Here is a 24,539-nt window from a genome sequence, read left to right on the forward strand (position 1 = left end):
GTTTGTATGTTCACCACAGGTACGTGTGGTTAATGCAGACTTGATTCCTTGCAAAAGGGTTCTATTTGGCGTTTGAACATCTTAATGCCTATTTTATTTCCAGAAAGAGTTAACCCTAACCTATATTTTGTCATACTTTGATACTGGCAAAAAAGTCTCATTTTGTAGCTGTGTATTGTTGGGGGCCGCACTAAAGGCCACCGGGCGCCGCACTAAAGGCCACCGGGGTCCCCCACTAAAGGCCACTGGGGTCCCACACTAAAGGCCACCGGGCGCCGCACTAAAGGCCACTGGGGTCCCACACTAAAGGCCACCGGGGGCAGCACTAAAGGCCACTGGGGTCCCACACTAAAGGCCACTGGGGTCCCACACTAAAGGCCACCGGGGTCCCGCACTAAAGGCCACCGGGGGCCGCACTAAAGGCCACCGGGGGCCGCACTAAAGGCCACCGGGGGCCATACTAAAGGCCACCGGGGTCCCACACTAAAGGTCACCGGGGTCCCACACTAAAGGCCACTGGGGTCCCACACTAAAGGCCACCGTGGTCCCCCACTAAAGGCCACTGGGGTCCCCCACTAAAGGCCACCGGCAGCCGCCAGTGGCCCGAAGAACGCTGCAATGCCAGGCATGAGTTTTGCTCGACTGCCCTCTGCTGTTGGAGAGATTTGCAGCTCCCTCTGTGATTGGCTTGTGCCCCTCCTCCACCGACGTCCACGCAGACCCGGATGTGGCTGCCCCACGCACACGCACTGGCCGCTTCTGGAAGGCTCTCATGATGGACTTTCTGAAAGCGGAGATCGTGAGGAAAAGGAAACTTATAGAGGATAAAAATCTCGTGGAGGTAAACCGCCCCCCCTCCCCCCCCCGTGCGACTGTTAACAACAAACACCGAGTTCCACTTTAACACTGTTAAAGTGTTAATTAGTCGTACTATTAAAGACGGCCTACCGCAGGGGCCTAACGCCGCAGGCTTCTCTCATCGCGACAGCGAATTTTAAGTAGCGACCGATTATATTATTTTACCGCATTACGTAATTTAGCAACAACAAAATAACGCGCGCGTGTTATAAAGTTGTGTTCGTTTCAATCGAAACGAAAGCTACGTACGCGTTAACTGTATGCGTGTTGTACGGTACTGTACAGGATAGGAGTTATATTTATTAGTTAAGCCACTAAAATACTAAGCAGCAATCATTTGGCTCAACAACCTCGATGGGAAACGTGACTTTGATGTGTCTGATGTAAAATGTTTGAAGACGGAAGTTGAAAACGTGTTGCTTTAACCCTGTTATGCACGTCTCGCACGAATAACAACAACAGCGGTACTACATTTTGATTTAAAGCTTTCGTGACTGCAGAGATTCATATTCTTGGTGCTTTCGGTAAAGTCACGTTGAAGGGAAACAATAAAATAATATATAAAACAATAAAATTCTCACGACGTTTCGACTGTACCACAGTCATCATCAGATGTGAAAGCCAACGGCAAGAAAAATTTCAAACATTTCAAATGTTTCTTGCCGTTGGTTTTCACACCTGATAATGACTGTTACAGTCGAAACGTCGTGAGAATTTTATTGTTTTATATATTTTATTGTTTCCCTTCAACGTGACTTTACCGAAAGAACCAAGAATATGAAACAGCGGTACTGTTCAATATTCTTGTCGCCTGTTGAAAACAGAGCATGGTGCGATTACCATAGACATCACTGCGGTATAATATCTGTAGATTACACACACAAGCACTAATAATAGTCAATAATTGTCACAGACAACATAAGACAAATGGGCCGCCCCCTGGCCTCTTCTATGTGCTATGAAAGGAAAATTGCCCGATATGTTACCATCTGTCTCATAGTTTAGCGACGCAACGATCCATCTCGCTAGCTCGCACCAGCAACACCGGCAGATTTGATCCCTCAATCTCATCAGTGGACGATCTACGAGCCCATTGCGCAGCGTCTCCTTCACGAACGGGGAAATTAAAAGCCAGGCCCGCATTGCGACTGTGGCCATGCATCCAACACTATGGGCCACGTTTTAACCTGGGCTCCACTTCAATGGAAGGAAGAGTTAAAACCACACTAACTCCCTCGCCTGCAGCTACTCTCGTGGCTGGCAGGCCTAGACATTGGCATTGGGCTCCTGAACACGTGGCCAATGTGCAATAATAGAACAGGAGTGGACGTACTCTACACTGGCTTCCTCCTTTAGCTGCATTGCTGTTGCTTATCTCTACAAACTCTCATCCCATCTTGAGACCTGTCCAGCCCAAGCCCAATTCAAAACTGCTGTCCTCTAACTTGCATATTTTCCTTATTCTCTCAGTGTAAGTACAACTATTCACTGGTCCACGCTTCTTTGCGCACTTTTCAGATGTATATATTTGTTTACATTGTACGTAAACATCTCCTTGTGTGTTGTTTTGTTAACCAGGGTAACAAAAGGTACTTCAAGCGAGGTGACTTGGCAAAGAAAGAAGAGGAGGCATACTATGAGAGATGCGGCCTCAAGGTATGATGACCCTGAATATTCTTGATTCTTCAAATGCTTACAATTCTGCATCTTGTAAATTGGAGTACTGCGTGGGCTTATGTGAAAGAAAACAAGCTGACCGGACAGTCTATTAAGGGAGCCTCTATGTTGCTAGTGCATGGTTCTTCAACTAGTGGGGCTGTAAGCCTCATCTGGCCTGTGAATGCTCTTGGAGTGGCCCGCCAAGATATATGGTTCACTAAGACAGAGATACAGATTAGTGCAATGAGAGTTAGACTAAACAAAAAGATGAGAGGCCTGGAGACAAGGCGGTCACATGTATCTACGTTATGACATCATAACTCATATATTTCACACTATGATGTCAAGTGGCCCGCTAGCACATGCTAATTTTATCAATGTGGCCCACCAGAATATATAGTGAAATGACCCTATGTTAGAGGATTCCACTGTGCAAGGGAATGTGCCCACAGAAACCCACATTTAAATGTACACGTGTTTTCTAAACATCCCGATGTGCATTGAGAGTTATATTTGTTATTGAAATGCTGTATTGAAAGTATCTAATTGAGATTGTGGCCCAGAAACTATGCATATCCTGCTTATTGATATTGGTAAACTATGTGGCAAGCTTCATTTTTAATTTTGTTTGGGAAATGTACTTTAAGTGAAAATGTTTTTGAAGTGTCCTCAGATGGACGGACAGACCAGTGGACAATAATATTTCCACAACAGAAAAAATAAAGGCCACTGATCCCTTTCAGAATTTCAATATGTTATTATTGCATACTTTGCTTTTACTTGATACCTTTTGGTAGAGATGTGGAAGCAGCGACTTGTAACTGCCAAGTGTGTTGATGTTGTGCCAACAGAGGGCTTCTCACAAGGCGACCGAGGTATGGTAGCAGACCTCAGGCTGCTTATACAATTGGTTTTTATTTTATTCCTTTCCACTTGCTACAAATTCCTTTAACCAGTTACATGCCAATTTGTTCTGTAACCATAGCCTTTGGATGGTTTGATAGTGTTTTTTTGTAAAGGCATGAAACTGTTTGAAGTAATTTTGTAGTTGCTTGCAGGAAAACATTTGCGATATTTATGTGGCTGTTTTTGGTTTGCAAGCTGCGTTTCTCGTTTTTTATGTTTTATTTTCATGATATCACATCTATGCTTTACGTTTAAGGAATTAATCTTATTATTTCTAGATTTGGCTGGCAGTTTCTATTTTCTCTTGTTTTAAAAAGAGAGCAGGAACTTCCATTCAAATAACTTCTATCGCGCCATGTGAATCGCACGCATGGACCATACAATAAGATTCCGGTGCAGAGAAATAAGGAATGTTTAAGATGGGAATGTTGGTTGGCTTATTAAATATTTTTGAAATGTGAGTAAACTCCGTGTGCAAAGCTGCTCCACCAATTAATTGTAATATATAACTTATTTTCTGCTTGAAATCCATGTTTAGCATTAAACCATGTTCTTTCGCTACAATCGTTTATCTTGGGAACAATTTTAAATTACTCTCAAATAATTTGCTTTGCTCAAAGGCTCAAATGTTAATGGGCAGTTCCACAAAATGGGAAACCAACCTCAGTTATAATTTAACAATCATCTTATTTTTTAAGGTAATTATAGAAAATGTGGCTTAACTTAAGGAACAAAACAATTTCATACACATAATTGAATGCACCATCCAACCTCCTTTCTGTCTTGAGTGCATCTATCACCTTGATATTTTATGAGCATTTCTCCATTATCCAGAAAGGTGGATATTTCATTAAAAAAAATTGAATCGCAATCCTAAATTTTGGACATGGAATGCCACAGTAAAAGAGCCACTTTGTGATTATACTACTTAATACCCCTGTCTTGAAAGTGTCTGAAATGTCGGTCCAAAATTGTGGAACTGCCCTGCTGCCACCGCCAAATAAAACCACAAATCGTCATATCAGTAAGTTTCACAATCTAGTTGAGTCTTTCTCATGGCAAAATTTACCAAATAAAAGTTGAGGAGCTGATTACGAGAGAGTTTGTAAACTAAACTAATACCATGGGTGCAATGTGTAACAGAAACAACCCCAGATGATGGCCAATCAGCAGGAGGAGAAGGAGATTGCCACGAGCAGCATGATGGACATGGAGCTCATGGGGGAGAAGCTGCCTATGACGCTGAGCCGGCAGGAGGTGCGTATTGACAGCGTGATGGTAGATTTTTTGTCATCAGCCAGTAACATCCCGCTGCTGGCCAAAGGCTCTCCCCACTTCCATTCCTTCTTTGGTCACTCCTGTCCAGTAGTGGACTCTAAACTCTATGATGTCAACTCACCTTTTGTCTTACGCTGCCTTACTCTGCTTATTTTGCCATTCTGTCGGTCTCCATTCTGCAGTTACTCTTCTCCAGGTCGTGTCAGTTTTTTTCACGATGCGCGCTGCCCATTTCCATTTGCTTTATTTGCTTTGACAACAGCGTCGGTCACCTTTGTAAATTTTTTGTCATAATATACCTTTGTTTATAACCAGATAAAAAAAAAACATGGAAACCCAGCAGTCTCTCAACCATGATTCTCATAATCCCATCATGACAACAAATACAAATGTAAATAATCATTTCAAAATAATGTTTTAATCATAATGACTATGCATCTTAAACATGGCATGTATTCAATCTTGATTTGAAGCTTTCGTGACTGCAGGAATCCATACTCTCTGGTTCGTTCGGTAAAGTCACGTAGATAGAAAAGAAAAAACACGACGTTTCGGTCACAACACAAGCATCCATCTTCAGGTGAGAAAAAATGATCTGCTGTTGTGGCTTTATATAGGCACGGTAGTGGAGAGGAAAGGGGGGGGGGACGGAGTTTGGCTGTTGGAGTTCACAGAGGAGCGGGGGGAGGGTTTGTGGCGTGCAGGGACAGGAGGGGCCAGAGAAATTAGCAAATGGACTTGTAGTACAAGTAGTAATCGGACGACGACAACCGGGTGGGTGAGTGAGGACGACGACAACCGGGTGGGTGAGTGAAAATCATAGCAGTTAACTTGACGTGCTTTATCACATCCTTCCAACGATTGCTCAATCTGAATCCATCTTCTCGATTAAAGTTTTGTCTGTGTTTGTATATCTGGATGGCTTCATGAACAAATCTCTGAAGGTGGCCCGAGGGTTTGCAAAGCACCTTGGTCTCGGAGAAAACAATGTCATGTGTGCCCACAGCGTTGAAACAATGATCCGCCACCGCCGAGCAGTTGGTTCTGCCGTGTTTCAAATCCACTTTATGTTTGCGAACCCGGTCTAAGGCACGTCGCTTCGTTTTACCAATGTAACTGCTGCTGCAGACACAACTCGGCTTATAGACACCAGGACATTGCATGTCCGGAATCGCATCCTTCACCGATGGGATCAAATCACGTATTTTGTGTACTGTATTGAACAGAACTTGGATCTTGAGTTTGTTTAAAATTTTGGCAATCCTTTTGGTGACCCCTGCTATGTATGGTAAGGTGATGGTTTTGATTGGTTCCTCAGACGGTTCTCTACCCATGGTTGGGGATGCAGCTTTGCGGATTGTGCGGTCAGAATATCCATTCCTCCTGAGAGCCTGGCATACGTATTCAAGCTCACTGGCTAGGTGGTGCTGGTCGGAGATGCAACGGGCCCTATGGTGTAGTACTTTGATGAGGAATTCTTCTGGGCTGGATGGTGGTGGGAGTCAGGCTTTAGATAGGATCCGTGTGGGTGGCTTTCCTATAGACCAGGGGTCGGGAACCTTTTTGACTAAGAGAGCCATGAAAGCAAAAAAATTGGAAATTTATTTCAGTGAGAGCCATATAATATATTTTAAAAGTGAATTCAACTAAATGTCAATATAATAAGCCTCTGAATTTATTCTTTTAAATAATGTTGTTATAACACTCACCATTAATGCGACTTCTGGTGCTGCATGGATTTGCTGATGTCTTTGTAGTCGGGTTGGTACTTGGTGAGGTTAAGCTTCATGCAAGCATTGAGGCTTTCATCCGTTAAACGTGATCGTTGGTTGGACTTGATGTTTTTAAGATGTGAGAATGACTGCTCACATGCATACGTAGGCCAGTATCATCCAATAAAAATAATGGACAATTGCTCCTGCAGCCCTGAACAGGACATGCGCAGTGAAAAATTGATGGATGGATTAAAACAAGTGAGAATATTTTGTTTTATCTGCGAGCCATATGCAATCATCAAAAGAGCCACATCTGGCTCGCGAGCCATAGGTTCCCGACCCCTGCTATAGACAGTGTCCCAACGAGCCATCAGATCTCTTCTCGATCAAAACATCCAGGAATGGTAGCTTGCCATCATTTTCCACTCCCTGAAGACCGACGCTTGTGTTGCGACCGAAACGTCGTGTTTTATTTTATTTGATTATTTTTTCTATCTACGTGACTTTACCGAAAGAACCAGAGAGTATTGCATGTATTGTTTCTGCACTACAAAATACACAAAAAACCGTGCCCATCGCTGGATGCTGAGAACACGTGAACTGGGACCCGCGATGGACTGCGTCGGAGACAAGATGGGGAAAAGATGGCGCGTGTGTTCTTCCACGGCAGCATCATCACGAGCATTGCAGCCACGATGCGTAGAGAAATCTCGCGGTCAGCTGCTAATGATTGAGCCACTGGAGCACGATTGGCGACAATACTTCAATGAATTTTATGCGAATGGTCAAACCCGCGATGGGAAAACCCACGATAGGCAAGTTTTTGGCGTAATTCACTTAATTTTCTGGGAGCGGGAGGAGAGGGAAGCCTGGATAAAATTAATACAGGTATTGCAAAAGATATATATACGAATTAAGTGATAAAAACATGTTCGTTTTACCTACATAGAACAGGTGTGAAGACGTAGAGTGTGGTCATTATTCCACATGGAAATGCAGTGAACAAAGTACATGTAATTTTACCTGGGGAAAATGTAACAATTGTGAAAGTTATTCTTGTAATGCTAAAATCGCACGTTTCCATTTATTTGTCGACATTTGCAGCATTGGGTCAATGACCCGTGACGAGTGAAGAGCGGCTGACAGTGGAACCAGTGCCTCCTAATAATATTTATTCTTTTGTAATCCACCACCCGGATAATCGCGACCACAGGTAATCCGATAGCCAACAACTGTACGTGATTATTATTCTTGCGCGTGCTGTGTAAACACCCTCTCCGCAGGTTATCAAGCGACTGCGAGAGCGAGCAGAGCCAATTCGACTCTTCAGCGAGAGCGACTACGACGCGTTCCAGCGGCTGCGCAAGATCGAGATCCTCGCGCCCGAAGTTAACAAAGTACGTGAACCGGGGTTCTGTATAAGCTATACACTTTTTATTTTACCTGGTAAGGCCCACTGAGCTATATAGCACTTTTTCAGAAGCGACCTGGCTATCACAAATGATAGCTCAACGAAGTGGCTCATCACATGGGCATTTATTGCAGCCAAATACTCTAAACGCATGTTGATTCTAATTGTGGAGGGAAAAAATCAGAGGACCTGGTGAAAAATACGCACAATCACGGGGAGAACATGGAAACTTCAAAATATACAGGCGCCAGGGTCGGAATCGAACTCACGACCTCTTGTATAACAAGCGACGTAGTTAGCATCTCGCCACCCGTGGTTAAACTGGGTTCCCACTGGCGGTGGGTTAACAAAAACCCCATAGTTACATTGGGTTTCGTCACTTAATTTGGCTGAATTTCAGTTCTGAGAATTCAAATGTTCAATTGTATTGGCATTCTGTGATCACTTTCTGCAGGGTGTGTTATTCAAGGTGTGTGACAAAGTGCTTTTTTAAAATAATTTCATGAGTTGTTTGCAAAGTCATCTAATGGGGGCGTTCTCTGGCACAAGGTGATGCTCTGGTAGCTGCTGAGTTCTGATAGCGCAGCTTTACTGATGACATTGCTAGCACAATTGGAGGAGATTTGGGGGATAAAACTAAATAAAATCCAATTAAATATTTCTTGCAACTAATTTCCATTTAAATAGCATTGTACATTTACATACAATGAAATGTTTGCGCGTAGTGTTCACTTTTACTCAGTGACTTTAGTTATAGTTTTACTTTTGCCACTTCTGCAATTGTGCTCTTGGGTCTTTTGTTATGAGACAGTTTTAAGTTTTCACAGAGTGGTGTGTCGTCCCGTGCTAGAGAATGGACCGTGGAAACAGATTTCACAGAACTTCTTCTGACATCCCTACAAGTGACTTTTGATCTCAACTCAATTAAAATAATTATTATATCGTAAAGCGCTTTTCTCAATCCACTGCTGGTTGAAGGCCTCTCCACAACGTGCCGAGATGTTAACTACCTCGCTTTGGTATACTGGAGGTCGTGGGTTCGATCCCGACCCTGATGCCAGTATTTTTGGAGTTTCTGTGTTCTCGTGGTCGTTTGGATTTTTCTCCAGGTCTTTCGGTTTTTCCCTCTACATTTAGAAACATGCGTTTAGAATGTTTGGCTGCTTTAAATTTACACGTGATAAGCCACTTCATTTGGCTATCTTTTGTGGCCAGGTCTCTTCTGAAAAATAACTGTATAGCAGTGGGCCTTACCCTGGTAAAATAAAAAAAATGGTTTATAGTGATTTTTATATTGTCAGTTGTGAGGGTTGTTCGAGCATACTTATTTCTGGCCAATGCTGGGTTGGTGATAGGGCGGCCCAGGACCGGTGTAAATATAAATTGCCACCGATATTTAGCCATGGATTGGCATTTTTATAGCACACTGTTGTCAACTAACTACACCAACATTTTCTTGGCTTTACCGAAAGACCCATAGAATATGTATTCCTGCAGTCACGAAAGCTTTAAGTCAAGATTTATTTCACCCACCACTGACACTGCTGTACCTCATCATTACAGTAAGGGGGCGCCTGTCCCTCATGCGCAGGCCTTGTGGTGGGAAACGTTTGTCACGTGACCAACGAACCAGCCAGCCACTGCACTTTACGACTCTTTGCGGATACTTACATGGGCAGCCATTTTTGTTAATCCACTGCTGGATGAGGACTTCCCCGACACTGGGGATTGTGGGAGTTGTTCGACAGTGCTTGTACCACGCTGGTCGCTGTGGGTTGGTGAATGTTGGGTAGCATGCACGTGGACACGTAGAAGCGCAGTACCACAATGGATTTTGTTGCACTGCCTTCTGCCGCCCACCACCTAGTTTTTCAGCCTATAACACCTGTTACGCATGTCGGAACAATCATCCAGAGTATTATAAACTCTGCTTAGATTCGGAGAATTTGACTAAATTGAATGCATTCTGGGTACTTTACTCACAGAAGATGTTATTCATAAGCACATCTGGTGTTCACGGCATACTGATAGCTAAAAAGCCATCATGGAGGCGTGAGGGTAATAACTAATGCGTCAGAAATACACAAAGATCACTTGTTCACCAAATAATTAAAATAACGCTTTAGTCGCAGTCAGCCGAATTGCTACCTGTTTGAACTATCCTTATGTTGTTGCACATAGAAGAAGAACTGATAATGCAGGCAGTGATGAGAAGGAAACTGGCACCTATTTTGACACATGTAGGATTGACTGGGAAATTAAAAGTGATGTTGTGCCACCAAATGGAAGGAATCGGAAAGAGAGGAAGGCCTAAAAGCGAATGGTTTAATGACGACATGAAAGAGATTGGTGCCAGAAAGATGTGCGCTATTTGAGCATATTGGCACAAGATAGGAAAGTGTAAACAAATTACAAAATGTGCAGTAGACACCTACGGGCTATCTGTCCATGAATTGTGATGATATATATTTTCTGACATTCTCGTCAAGCCCACGGCCAGTCCAATCGCCCGGTATTCTTTCCACCTCTGCGGTGCAGGGTTTGAGGAACGACTTGAAGACAGCCATGGACAAGATCGACCTGCAGTACCTGAACGAGCTGGCGGCCGGGCAGGAGACGGAGGAGGAAGGTCAGAACGACCTCAAGGTGCAGGAGGAGAACACCACCATCGAAGAGCTGCAGGTGAGTGTCGAGGTGGCTGGTGGTGGATTACGTTTCACATGCCCCATCTTGGTTCTGAATATGTGATGGAGAACTTAATTTCATAAATTGGTATAGTTGCCAGCCACAGTGTACGCCCGTTTAAATCCGAGGCCATCTTAACAGCTTAACGACCTGATAATTTGGAGTTTATTGATGCACAGGTGTGATTGTGAGCGTGACATGACCTTGCTCATGTGACATGACCTTGCATTGAAAACAACCTTGCTCATGTGACATGACCTTGCATTGAAAACAACATAGCCGCGTTATTTTAGACAGCAAGACAATTGGAAAAATTTCGACAACTCTACAACTCATGCATGTTTTATTATCATGCTTGTTTATGTAGGAAAGCCCTACTGAGCCTCATGACTCTTTGACAGGAGGATCTTGCTAAGTTTTCGCAGTCGGGGTGGGGGGAATGGCGATGATTGTTCTGTATATTCCTCTTGAGTAATTTGCAGGAAGTTATCTATTTTGTGCAAATCTAGACGACAATGCCGGCACAGTGGCCCCTCGCCGTGCATGAACGTTGTCACGGCCTCAACAAATAAAACTTCACCTTAACGTCCGCTGTGAAGCAGATGGCACGTACTTGTACGGTTTGATGCACCCGCAATATTAATTACTCTTATTTGTTTCCAGCCCGCATGTGCTTTTCTGTCTGAGTTTCCCATAATTTCCAACAGCAAAAAATAGAATTGGTCTACGAGTTATCTTTGCTGGCACGAAATGTGTTATCAGCTGTTACGATTAATTTTGGATAGTAAATTATAAAAGGAACAGAGAAGGCTGTTTGACCATGTAAAAATTTAATTGCATTTTTTTCCCATCAGCCTGTGGAGCCTTATTAAAACCCAGTGTCCATAAACATTTGATTTGTAATGTTTTTTCATTTGCCAACATTGCAAAAAAATACAGTAGTCGGGAAGGCCAATAGACTGATGGACAAAAAAGTTTATTTTCATTTTAACATCAGAAAAGCCAAACTTATCTGTCTTGCTAATGTGAAGCAATGTCGTTCTAAAAATGCGCAAACTGTCTCTCAATTTCCTCTGGTTATACAACAACCCTCCACCATTGTTCACAAGAGAAAATGTCTTCATAACGACATTGTGGGTGAAGGTTTAAGAATGTGTCCATGTTTATAACACACGCTTTGCATGCATAGACTTGAGTTAAGGATGCTGACTGTGGTGCCACTTTCAATGTCGTTTCCTAACAGGAATTGGGGAAAACTCTGGGCACAGAAAACGACCACCAGGACATGGACCTGATTCTGAAAGTCTTAAAGGTATGTCATTGAGACAAAATGTTTGGGCACACCAACAGCCACACATCTCAAATTAGATATCCCTACACCACAATGGCAATGTTATATATATTTTTTTTCTCATGCATGAATATCAAACACAAGCGTGTAACTGTTCTGTTCTTCCCTCTAGCTGTTTGGTGAATTGTGAAGATATGGGACCATGAACAGCTTTAGGAACCAATTCTTATTTGTCTCGTTTATATCGTCTCATTTGTTCTGTCGGTATTTGCACTGTCCTGTTTGTTTTGTCTGTCCTGCACGTTCTGGTTATATTATATCTACCGTTTTGTTTAGTACTGTACCATAGAGCGATTAGCATGGGTGCTACGTACGGTTCGAAAGAAGTTCAACATGCATGCATATATACATAGATGCAATAGAATATGAGTACGGTAATGGGTGTCCGCCGCGCTGCGTTCTGCTGCCAACTGCCCCTTAACCCTCTCTGCCTGCCGGGCTGGGGGGGGGGGACAGTTCCTGCTGGGCAGCTGGGCTAAGGAGCTGAACAGCCGTGAGGAGCACGTGAAGAGAGGCGTGGCGGGGAAGCTGGCCAGCGCCACGCACAGCCAGACCGAGGCCTACCTGCAGCCGCTCTTTCGCAAGCTCCGCAAAAAGGTTTGCTGCTGCCCTGCAGCACTGGCCTCGCCTGAAGCGGCCAGGCCCACCCCCCGCCCCCCACCACACACTCGAGCGCGTGGCAGCGTGAATCAATGCCATTTTTATCTTCTCGGTTTTATTTGAAACCCCAAAATAAATCCTATGGCCAACATTACAAACCAGGGCAGGTAAAATGAGCAAATGAACCCCCAATTATTTCTTTAAGCAACCACCATTTGCTCTAGATATAGTTTTACAGTTTTTCATGCACGTTACATTTTTATAAGATCATTTATAAAACGGGTGCTGGGGGGGGGGGTTCATGTTAGCGGCATTTAATTCATTAATTCGGCAGCAATGGGTGTTTCATGTTCAATATAAAAAAGAGTGGGGGAATTTTTTTTTTACTTGGTACTCTTGACTGTGGTGGTTTGGGCATGTTAGAATTAACACCATCTCACAGAATTCCAGCAACAGCAATGATGACGATAGCTGATGGCAACATTTGTCAATTGCCTTGCGCAATGCTTCATACTGCTGCACTGCATTGCCCTTTTGGGTCTTCCCCTTGAGCGTGTTCTGTGTTCTGACAGCTAATGCCGTCACTGCTCTCGCCACGAGGTCATTGTTCCTATTAGCGACGTCTTTCCCCGAGTCGGTGTGCACGTTGTTGGTCACTGTAATGTGAGCTTCGCCGAGCTGCAAGGCCGGTCGCCTTTTGAATTATTAATGTGACGCACGCCTCTGTTGTGGTTTGTGTACGTGCGCCTGTGTGTGCTCGTGTGTATGGGGAGCGGTGGTGTTGCGGTTAGCGCGCTGCGCTCCGAACCCGGCCACCCGAGTTCGATCCCCACTCGTATCCAACGCCAGTGACGATTATCATAACCGGTCCTGGGCCTCCCTTAGGTCGACTCGGCCTCAAATTAGTACCTGGTGCAATGTGTAAACAGCAGCACTGCGGAGACGAAGGTGACTGGGCGTGGTTTGGCCCCCCACCCCGTCGTGAAGGCACTGGAGCTATACAGTTTTAAATTTAGATGGAAAATTAATTTCTGTATAACTGCTTTTTGTGTTTAGTATGTTGCCCTTCCCCCGCACTCCCCATTAGCACAGTTGGCTACGTACAGTGTGAAGGAAGTTCAACATATAGGTGCTTGCTAATGGCACTTGCCCCAAAATTATGTTCATGATTTAGGGGGGAATCTTTGTCCTTGTGTGTGTGAAGAATCTGTCATCGGACATCAAGGAGTACCTCACGGACATCACCAAGTTTGTGCTGCAGCGGGAGTACGTGAAGGTAATCCCGAGACACGGACCCCCACAGTTCTGTGCACCGTCTGAGGACAGGGAGTCTGCAGCACGAAGGGCTGGGAGAAAGGAGGAGAATGAGCGGCCTCCAACTGAGCGACGGTTAACCGGGGCATTTGATAGAAAGCCTTGGTTAATGGAGCTGAGAGTACGTGGAGGGGAGTAGAGTTCGATGAGAGGGGAGAGGTAGGAAAGTTGCGTGGTGGGGAGTAGATAGCGATGAGAAGGGAGAGGTCGCAGATTGCCTGGGGAAGAGTTAGAGAGGAGTAGAGTCAGGTTAGGATCTATTTATACCGGAGGTATCTGATGAGCTATAAAGTTATTTTGCACAGATGTCCAGTAGATGACCAGCTGAGAGGGGAGAGGTCGACAGGGGTGATTCCATGGAGGATCTTTAAAAAAAGTGAGTTAAATCTCAAAATGATCCGGGATAGGATTGAGAATCAGTGGAGGGATCAGAGCATCGGTGGGCTGTGATCTCCTGTTACAGGTGCCGCATTCTCATCGCCACACCCACCTCCGGCTGCGAACTTAAACCTCCCTGCACGCGTCCCCTGACATTGTTTTCTTCGGTGGGCGGGCCCTGGCAGGCCAACGATGTGTACCTGCAGATGGCCATTGGCAACGCCCCGTGGCCCATCGGGGTCACAATGGTGGGCATCCACGCCCGCACGGGTCGCGAGAAGATCTTCTCGAAGCACGTGGCGCACGTCCTCAACGACGAGACGCAGCGCAAATACATCCAGGTGAGCGCGCCGGCACCCAGGGTCGCACGTTCGCCTGTAGCCTGCTCGCGCGTAGCCCACGTCCACAACGGACGACAACGTCGTTGTGAATTCGGTTGATGATAAAGTTGGTCGTAACTCTGGCATTGGGTGCTGTAAAGTTACAAAAATGTTACGAGTCGCATTGACTATTTATAGACATCCCACTGATTCATAATGAATTATTGTGAAAGCGATGGCTCCAGATCTTAGAGGAGACTCAAATCTGTAAATGACGATAAAGCCCCATCATAGCAGAATTGCAGCGCAAGCCAGAAAACCATACGTTTCGAACAACACACACTGTCAAAAGTACAGTCTTTATGCATCATGATATGACCATCAGCACTGTGGGCCTCTTGTCTGTTCATAGTTAATCAGATTGTGAGTCGATGTGACCAACTGATAGCAGCAGTGAAGCCACGATAGATCACGGTGCACCAGTCGGTCACATTTGCTCAAATGTATTTATGACCTCAGATTAGGACCACAATGCACGTGTTCAGGAAATGCTCATCGTTTATTTTTTGCATAATGCACAGATGCTGTGTACTTTGTACACATTCTTGTGTGTTGCTTTAATCTTAGAGGACGGTTTTGAAAGATTTATCATATTTATTGAGACTCATGGGAGACATCAGAATCAGAACATTTATACTGGAGGAATCTAATGAGCTATAAAGCTCTTTTTCACAGATGTCCAGTAGGGGCAGGTCATAACGTTACAACAACAAATACTACAAAAACACGATAGGAGTGCAAAGTATAGAAAAGGTAAACAAATCACTTAAAGATATACACATAAAACTAAACTATGTTTTATCTTCCCAGGTAAAGCCCACTGACATGGAAAGGGTCCGAAATAAAATGTTGTTTTGCCATAATGCATCCCTATTATTTTAATGACTTAACTATAAATGAATCGCCCTGTATTCACACACACAATGCATGCATGCTCGCGTAAGCATCGCTTAATCACCATGTTTTATCACCAAGCAAGCGCCAAGATCCATGCCTTGCGAGACAGATCTGGGGCACAAATAAAGAAGGCAGGATGCACGTGACGCATTGCATAACGAGGAACATCTCAATCGTAAATAACCGACAAAAGTGAGATTAAAGCGCCATTATCGAAAAGCAATGAAACTAAGTACAAAGTAAACAACAATCTTATGGGCTTATTTGTTTAACGAATGAACCGCAACGGATCAGTGCAAGGTTCCAGCACCAGCCACCCACAACATTAAGTGAGCCATCGTTGCACAGTCTGTGGCACAAGGACCCTGGGAGATGGCGATGGCCTTTATCGCCACGGCAGGATGTCGTGGGTTATATTCCGACTCTGACACCTGTATATTTGGATTTTGCATCTCTCTCCCCGTGGTCACATGGATTTTTCTCCTGTGTCTTCCGGTTTTCCCTACAAATGTAGAAATGTACATTTAGAGAATTTAGCTGCTATAAAGTTCCACATTCCACTTCGTTGAGCTATCATTTGTGGCCGGTCTGCTTCTGAAAAAGAGCTATGTAGCTCAGTGGGCCTTACCTGCTAATTAAAAAAATGCTTAGCTTAATCCCGCACCACGTGGATTATGGCCGATGACAAAGAATGCATTCTTGCGACTGGTAACGGACGTTGCCTGCTTTCTGTCGGATTTTACGTCACACCTCGTGTGGGGCAAATTACTCGGTGTGTCTGCAGCTCTGACATCTGACATCATCGGGGGGGGGGGGGGGGTGCCCTGCCGTAGGGAGGGTAGATCCAGAAGAGGATGCCCGGAGAGGAGACGGAGCAAAGAAATGGGCTCGTGCGCACTCCGCTGGGTCGATTATCACATCCCAGGATCGCGAAAGATTGCAGAGACCTTCATCCGGCAGCGGATCGATCCTGGCCGATGATGACGGACTTTTTTTTGCGAGCAGCCGAGCGACGTCGTTGTGGTTTTCTCTCTTCCTCCAGGGGCTGAAGAGGCTGATGACTGTTTGCCAGAGGAATTTTCCCACCGACCCCTCCAAGTGTGTGGAGTACAAGGCCCTCTGAACAGATGCCAGCCTCTCCATCCAAATTTTCCACCCCCCCCCACCTTCCCTTGTAAATGTACCCGGACCGCATTACCGTATTTATTGTAATTGTATCCGACCGCATTACCGTATTTCTGTTGGATGGCGGCCACCCTCCCTCGAGAGCGCTACGGCGAGATGCCCACCACCCGGATTGGCTACGGGAGCTCGCGCTCGCGTGAATAAATTAAAACTCTCCGGGGGGGAGGGGGTTACCAAAGCTCGATCTATTTCTGGTCACTTCCCATTTTTTATTTGTTAAATAAAAAGGGGAATGAAGAGGTGGGCAAAGTGTGCATGGGAGAGAGATGGGATAAATGTAACGCGCGCTGATAAGGTAAGGAGTCTTAAAACATTTGTAGGATATGCTGTAGGTGTATTGTGCACGTACGAGGCGTGTCCGTGGTTCAAGCCCACTCGCTCACAGCGATTTGATGAATTGTCACGGTTTCGAGGTTGTGCTCGGTCGCATTTTATGTTTTTTTTCTTTGTCTTTGTGCCAGTCTCCCTCGCTGCATCAGCCTGCATGGAATGCGACGAGCAATTCATTTTATTAACGTTTCTCACCATTGTCATCAAAATATCTGCGAACCTTTTTGTATATGATTGTTAATAGTTTCACGCTCATCTGTGCACGTGCTGTGAGCGTAATATATTTTAGTCAATTGGCGAATCTTTCCACGTGTGACACGCGTGTGCGCATTACACGTACACACGCACACACTTGTAAAGTCGTGTTTTTCCAAGAAATAACTACTAGGATGTGACTGTACACGTCTTGAATAAAAACACTTGGCAAATTCGTCAGTGACACTGTGTGGCCTTAAACGGAAAAGTATGTAATAGGTGACGTTTCGGGTAATGATCCACCTTCATGGCACACGTCTTGAACAGACACCGGTGGCTATGGGCTTGAATCCTTCGATGTCTAACGTGTACCGATGCATTGCACGTCAACGCACACGCTGCAGTACGCTTCTCAACGCTTGGAAGTGTTGTGATAGGTGCTTGCTCAAACACGTCCAGAATTCACCTGGTGGGATAGATTTAAACAAAAACATCGTGAGTAAAAATATTTAACTTGCATTGATTTAGATTACAAACTAAATTAACCTTTTCACCAGTTATGCAACGAGCATTTGGCCCTCAAGGAAACAAATACTAGAATGTAAACTATTGGTATATTTTGGTATTTCGGCAAATGTAGTTAAACGTGTGTAATAAATGAAGAAACTTGGAGATATCGAGTACGTATTGTAAATACTGTGGCAAGTTAGGCATTTAACGTGTCCAATAAAACAAGAGGTTGCTTTGTGTTGTTCCAGGTTGGTGGTGATAACTTAGTAGTTTTTGTTCGTACACGCACGCTCGCTCGACACGAGGAGGCGAAATGCGTTGATTGTTTCTGTCGTGCGAGCGCGAGAAGAATGTCCGTGGCCGCACCTGTGGGCATTGTTTAGTGTGTGCGCGCGTACGCGCAGCATAATTCACCCACTCCACGATTTGAGGAATGTTACCATTGTCTCACCCCCTTCACCTCCGATTAGCATGGTTGGCTACATACGGTGTGAAAGAAGTTCAACATACGTGAGGAAGGGGGTGCCACGGTGGCGAGATGTTAACTACCTCGCCTGGTATACAGGATGTCGTAGGTTCGATCCCGACCCTGACGCATGCTGTATATTTGACATGTTCTCCCTGTTGCCGCGTGGATTTTTCCGCGGGCCCCTCTGGCTTTTCTCTCCACGTTTCGAAACACGCGTTTAAGAGTATTTGGCTGCTCTACATTTACACGTGATAAGCCACTTCCTTGAGCTATCATTGGTGGCCAGGTCGATTTTTAAAACGAGCTATAGAGCTCAGTGGGCCTTACCTGGTAACAAAAGTATATAGAGACTTGGGTGGGTTTGTTGCACTCATTCGCTAACTGGTCCTAGACCACCATCAACTCTGTCCGCACTTGAGAGCCTGTGTTGAAATCACGGGGCTTGAACTCGGCAACCTCGGCAGCCTCGGCGGGGACCGGGCTGGCCACTTCGCACTAGAGAGTGCGAAGAGAAAGTTTACTTTCTAACGAAACCAGCTGGTGACTAAAACCATTTCGGCAATTGTTGAAAATTGTAACCCACTTGGCAATGGCAGCTCGAGACATGTTTGGTCAATCGCGGATTCGTTACACCGATTTGCACGAAGGGTTTCCAGATCTCCGTGGGAGTGGTAAACGGCGAGTTGCGCTTCGGTTGCAATGTCATGTAGCACAGTGAACCCTACAAGGGAAGGGCTTTGTGGGAGTTTGTATACCCCAACGTGTCCTTGGATAGCAAAATGTGGGGCCAAATCTTAACAGTGAATTTGACCAATGTTATAACCAGGGGAGGGGGGATAGTTTTATTAACTTCCAGTATATGAAGCAATTGGTCATTTTTTAAAAATATATCTAAGTTATACAGAGTAAGAATGTTCTGTATAAATTATGGACACAGCTTCCTGACCGATGAGTACTGACTTGAGACCTGGTTAATGCAACACCGAAGCATTGCATTCTGCTCTCGAACTGGGTTTTTTTGCTGACGTTATAATTAAGTGGCGTTGACATTTTGAGCACCTCAGGCTCGCGCGTCATTGACATTGAAGTAATCGGATAGCTCAAGTGACACAGCAAATTATCCCATTTATATATTTTTGCAATTCACAGCCCTTTATCAATCCGCTGCTGGATGAATACCCTCCCCATGCCCCTTTGATCGTGGATGTTGTTTGACCATACCTCGCCACGAGTTGGCGATCGTTGGCGATGATCACCCGCCACTGATATTAGCCGCGTCCGGAGACGGGGAGGATCTCTGATCGCAAAGTGCCCAACCTACGATGCCGCCACTGCTTAACAGATCCATCCACATTTACGCCCACCCCACTATCCCACCACAAGTGCGCCACTGCGTTCTCGCAGACCTCGTCCAATTTCACCGTCTTTTATTTAACAAGCGAGCATTCGACACCTCCGATTAGCACGGGTGGCTACGTACGGCGCGAAAGAAGTTCAACATACAGTACAGCAAAGACGTTTGCGAATTTTTTTGCGTGTGCCGGTGCCAGAAAAACGTGTTTTCTGCTCATCGCTCCGGGCGGTTCAGGAGTCACAGAGAGGCGATCTTTCACAATCCCGTCGACCGTGTGCTCGAGCGGAGGAGGGGGGATGGTGTTCGTCTATTTAGCCTGTGGTGAAAATAGTGGCTTCCCCCTCCTTGCTGAGCCAAGCAAGCGTCTTTCATTAAGGTTACGACAACAATTATTGGAGCCGTGGGGGTGGTGCTGCTGCTGTTGCTAGGCACAGCAGCCCAAAGGGGGGAAAAACGTGGCCAGGTGGGGTAACGTGGCCAGGTGCGGTCACGTGGCCAGGTGGGATAACGTGGCCAGGTGCGGTAACGTGACTACAGGAATTCATATTCTTTGGGTCTTTCGGTAAAATCACGTAGATAGGTTAAAATAATAAGAAAATAAAAAAACTTCGACGTTTCGATCGCAACACAAGGCAGGGCAGGCAGGGCAGGCAGTGCAGGCAGGGCAGGGCAGGCAGGGCAGGGCAGGCAGGGCAGGGCAGGCAGGGCAGGGGTGGGGGTCGCGCGTGCATCGACACAACTATGGGCAGCGATGTTTTGGGGGCGGTTCACTGGCTCGCGTCAATGTTTCTACTCAACTCGTTGCCAACATTTTTGTGTTTCCTGCGAATCGCGTTTGTTTGCGTTGTTTGTCGCGTTGGTTTACTGGGTGCACAAAGACAAAGATCCCCCGTGTAGCCTGTAACAGACTGTAGGGGCAAGTGCTCATAATAAAGGTTTTTGGGTTAGATCGCGTTTATTTATAAATGTGTCGTAACCCTCCACCACCCGACACGGCCAATCAGCAAAAAAAGTGTCACGTTGACAAAAGACAAATAATTCACTACTTCAAACTGTAAATGTGGATTAACTCTTCAACACACCGGTGGGCTGAAGTAGTGAATTATTTGTCTTTTGTCAACGTGACACTTTTTTTGCTGATTGGCCGTGTCGGGTGGTGGAGGGTTACGACACATTTATAAATAAACGCGATCTAACCCAAAAACCTTTATTATGAATAATATTGGTCGCGAAAGCCTACGTGTTAAAAAGGGGCAAGTGCTGTTAGCGAGGAGCACCTATGAAGGCCGGAACGGCACACGAGGGGGTGGGTGGCCAGCACTACGCCCGGCCGCCTTTGTCTCCCCAGTAGCGATGTTTACACACTTCACCGGGTACTCATTTGAGGCTGAGTCGACCTCGGTAAGGTGACCCGGGACCGGTTCAGATAAACATCACTGGGGTTGTCGTGAGCGGGAATCGAACTCGAATTACATACATGCACACAAACACACATACACATACACACAAACACATACACACAAACACACATACACACACATACACACAAACACATACAAACACACACACATACACACACACATACACACAAACACATACACACAAACACATACACACAAACACACACACAAACACACACACACAAACACATACAAACACACATACATACACACATACACACAAACACACATACATACAAACACACATACACACAAATACACATACACACAAACACACATACACACAAACACACATATATACAACAACCGCCATTCGCCACGAAGTGGCGGTGACGTCACCACGACGCTTGTGCCAGGCCATGTGCACCTTGAGGCCACGTGAAATGTCGAACGCCCGCGGGCAAGAGGTCACGGGGCAGACCCAGGTGCCACGGGTCGACTGACTGAGATGACTGGCTGGTGCACCACCTGTGCCCCCTACTGTGCCAACCTGCTGTGCTTTAGCCACCCGGCGCTCCGCTCGTTGTGAGCGTCGCTCCTCCGCCCTCCGTTGTTGTTGGAGGACGACTGCCTTCAACTGCCCAGTAGCGTCCTTCACGAGCCTTCCCCACAGAGGCCGATCTTGACACTGCTGGTACCAGTCATCGGCAAGTCCACTCAGCTCCACGTCTTCCTGTACCACATCACTCCATCGCTCCTCTAGCCCGTGCCGCGCCCGTTTAGCCCCCTAGATCCGGCCGAACAAAAGCTGTTTCGGCATGCGGTGGCTGGGCATGCGGGCTACATGACCCAGCCAACGCAGCCTTGCCTGCCGGAGGAGCTCACCTATGGGACCTTGCCCAGATCTTTCAAAGATTTGTGAGCTCACACAATCCAGCCTGATTAAACCCAGGATGGATCGTAGGTAGGCCAGCCTAAATGTTTCTAACCGGCGAAGATGTTTCATTAAGGGGATCCACGTTTCGCAAGCGTAGAGAAGGGAGGGAATGACCGTGGCCGAGAATACCTGAAGCTTAGTGCGGAGCGACAGACCAGGTAGCTTCCACAGCGTTACGCAACCGAACACAAACACACATACACATACACACGATGATCGTGAAATTCCATTGACGGCTTTTAGCGTTGATATCAGACATTTGCGCTGTTTTTTTTCCCTGCACAATGATTCTCTCATTCGTGCTTTCCTGGCCTTGCTCGCCCGCTGGCTAATCTCACAGCTGTCAACCCAGACGATGTTTCACTGCGTATTCTTGTGCAGGGAAATTGAGTTTTCAGGTCCATCGGGCGTACAGCCGTTTCAATGCGGGCAAAAACAAATACAAATGTCTATTTAACGATTTAAAGCTTTCGTGACTGCAGAGATTCATCTTCTTGGTTCTTTCGGTAAAGTCACCACGTAGAAGGGAAATAATAAAAAAATAAAAAATATCTAATTTTTATAAAATAAACTAATTTACTAATGTTTTATTATTATTTCATTTCATTATTTCCCTTCTACGTGACTTTACCGAAAGAACCAAGAATATGTCTATGTGTTTGTGTTTCTCCCTTGTGATGGGACTTTGTAGGATGAACGTTAAGCTTTATGAGGGCACGGGTGATCAATAGTGTCTGAATTGGTCAGTAATTAGATAGGGCACTGATCAGGGGTTGACGGGTGTGAGATTCTCGTTACCAAGCGCCTGTTGGACCAAAGTAAACACACAGACACATTTATTGCCCTATGTTGCAGGCAAAGTAAATACAATAAAATAAGCAACGCCCGTGTAGGCTAGGCACCGTCACTCTTGGACTTTGCTTGACATTTACAAGAGGAATAACGCTAAGTTGTTAATTATTTGCAACCGTTACAAAGCGTTTCAATTGTACATTGTCACCAAAGCCTGCACAATAATATAAAGCGGTTTGAAATAGTTTTTTCCCGTCGTGCATTCAAGAGGTGACGCGAGTGTGAGACGTGATCACGGCACTTGTGCCGACAGTCGTCACCGCATAGAAACACGATCACAAGTTCGCTTCCTGAGTACTGCAAAACCCACCGAGCTCAAAGGTCTCAGGGGCAATGTTAAGAGCTAGGGAAACGGTTCCTATACAAAGTCTATGGGGCAATGTTAAGAGATGGGGAAACGGTTCCTATACAAAGTCTATGGGGCAATGTTAAGAGATGGGGAAACGGTTCCTATACAAAGTCTATGGGGCAATGTTAAGAGATAGGGAAACGGTTCCTATACAAAGTCTATGGGGCAATGTTAAGAGATAGGGAAACGGTTCCTGTACAAAGTCTATGGGGCAATGTTAAGAGATGGGGAAACGGTTCCTATACAAAGTCTATGGGGCAATGTTAAGAGATAGGGAAACGGTTCCTATACAAAGTCTATGGGGCAATGTTAAGATATAGGGAAACGGTTCCTATACAAAGTCTATGGGGCAATGTTAAGAGATAGGGAAACGGTTCCTATACAAAGGTCTCAGGGGCAATGTTAAGAGATAGGGAAACGGTTCCTATACAAAGTCTACGGGGCAATGTTAAGAGATAGGGAAACGGTTCCTATACAAAGTCTATGGGGCAATGTTAAGAGATGGGAAACGGTTCCTATACAAAGGTCTCAGGGGCAATGTTAAGAGATAGGGAAACGGTTCCTATACAAAGTCTACGGGGCAATGTTAAGAGATAGGGAAACGGTTCCTATACAAAGTCTATGGGGCAATGTTAAGAGCTAGGGAAACGGTTCCTATACAAAGTCTATGGGGCAATGTTAAGAGATGGGGAAACGGTTCCTATACACAGTCTATGGGGAAATGTTAAGAGATGGGGAAACGGTTCCTATACAAAGTCTATGGGGCAATGTTAAGAGATAGGGAAACGGTTCCTATACAAAGTCTATGGGGCAATGTTAAGAGATAGGGAAACGGTTCCTGTACAAAGTCTATGGGGCAATGTTAAGAGATAGGGAAACGGTTCCTGTACAAAGTCTATGGGGCAATGTTAAGAGATAGGGAAACGGTTCCTATACAAAGTCTATGGGGCAATGTTAAGAGATAGGGAAACGGTTCCTATACAAAGTCTATGGGGCAATGTTAAGAGATAGGGAAACGGTTCCTATACAAAGGTCTCAGGGGCAATGTTAAGAGATAGGGAAACGGTTCCTATACAAAGTCTACGGGGCAATGTTAAGAGATAGGGAAACGGTTCCTATACAAAGTCTATGGGGCAATGTTAAGAGCTAGGGAAACGGTTCCTATACAAGTCTATGGGGCAATGATAAGTGATGGGTAAACGGTTCCTATACACAGTCTATGGGGCAATGTTAAGAGATGGGGAAACGGTTCCTATACAAAGTCTATGGGGCAATGTTAAGAGATAGGGAAACGGTTCCTATACAAAGTCTATGGGGCAATGTTAAGAGATAGGGAAACGGTTCCTGTACAAAGTCTATGGGGCAATGTTAAGAGATAGGGAAACGGTTCCTATACAAAGGTCTCAGGGGCAATGTTAAGAGATAGGGAAACGGTTCCTATACAAAGTCTATGGGGCAATGTTAAGAGATAGGGAAACGGTTCCTATACAAAGTCTATGGGGCAATGTTAAGAGCTAGGGAAACGG

At 45.4% G+C, this 24,539-nt stretch overlaps 1 protein-coding gene across 3 annotated transcripts; it reads left to right on the top strand.

The window, feature by feature from the left end:
* Positions 1 to 684: 684 nt before the first annotated feature.
* On the top strand, positions 685 to 17,378 carry PRPF18 (pre-mRNA processing factor 18). 3 transcript variants are annotated; one of them, XM_032969833.2, is made up of 11 exons: positions 685 to 841; positions 2,437 to 2,514; positions 3,369 to 3,392; positions 4,567 to 4,680; positions 7,700 to 7,813; positions 10,366 to 10,509; positions 11,756 to 11,824; positions 12,320 to 12,460; positions 13,668 to 13,739; positions 14,341 to 14,496; positions 16,475 to 17,378. In XM_032969833.2, exons 1-11 carry the CDS (start codon positions 773 to 775, stop codon positions 16,553 to 16,555), a joined length of 1,062 nt encoding a protein of 353 aa, XP_032825724.1. In that variant the 5' UTR covers positions 685 to 772; the 3' UTR covers positions 16,556 to 17,378. The 3 variants fall into 3 exon arrangements, with proteins under 3 accessions (XP_032825724.1, XP_075929664.1, XP_032825725.1); XM_076073549.1 differs by lacking the exon at positions 16,475 to 17,378 and adding an exon at positions 16,266 to 16,289; XM_032969834.2 differs by lacking the exon at positions 3,369 to 3,392.
* The last annotated feature ends 7,161 nt before the right edge of the window (positions 17,379 to 24,539 follow it).

This window comes from Petromyzon marinus, chromosome 42, assembly GCF_048934315.1.
Source record: "Petromyzon marinus isolate PM22_M1 ecotype Great Lakes invasive population chromosome 42, UKy_Petmar_22M1.pri1.0, whole genome shotgun sequence".
Classification (NCBI taxonomy): domain Eukaryota; kingdom Metazoa; phylum Chordata; class Hyperoartia; order Petromyzontiformes; family Petromyzontidae; genus Petromyzon; species Petromyzon marinus.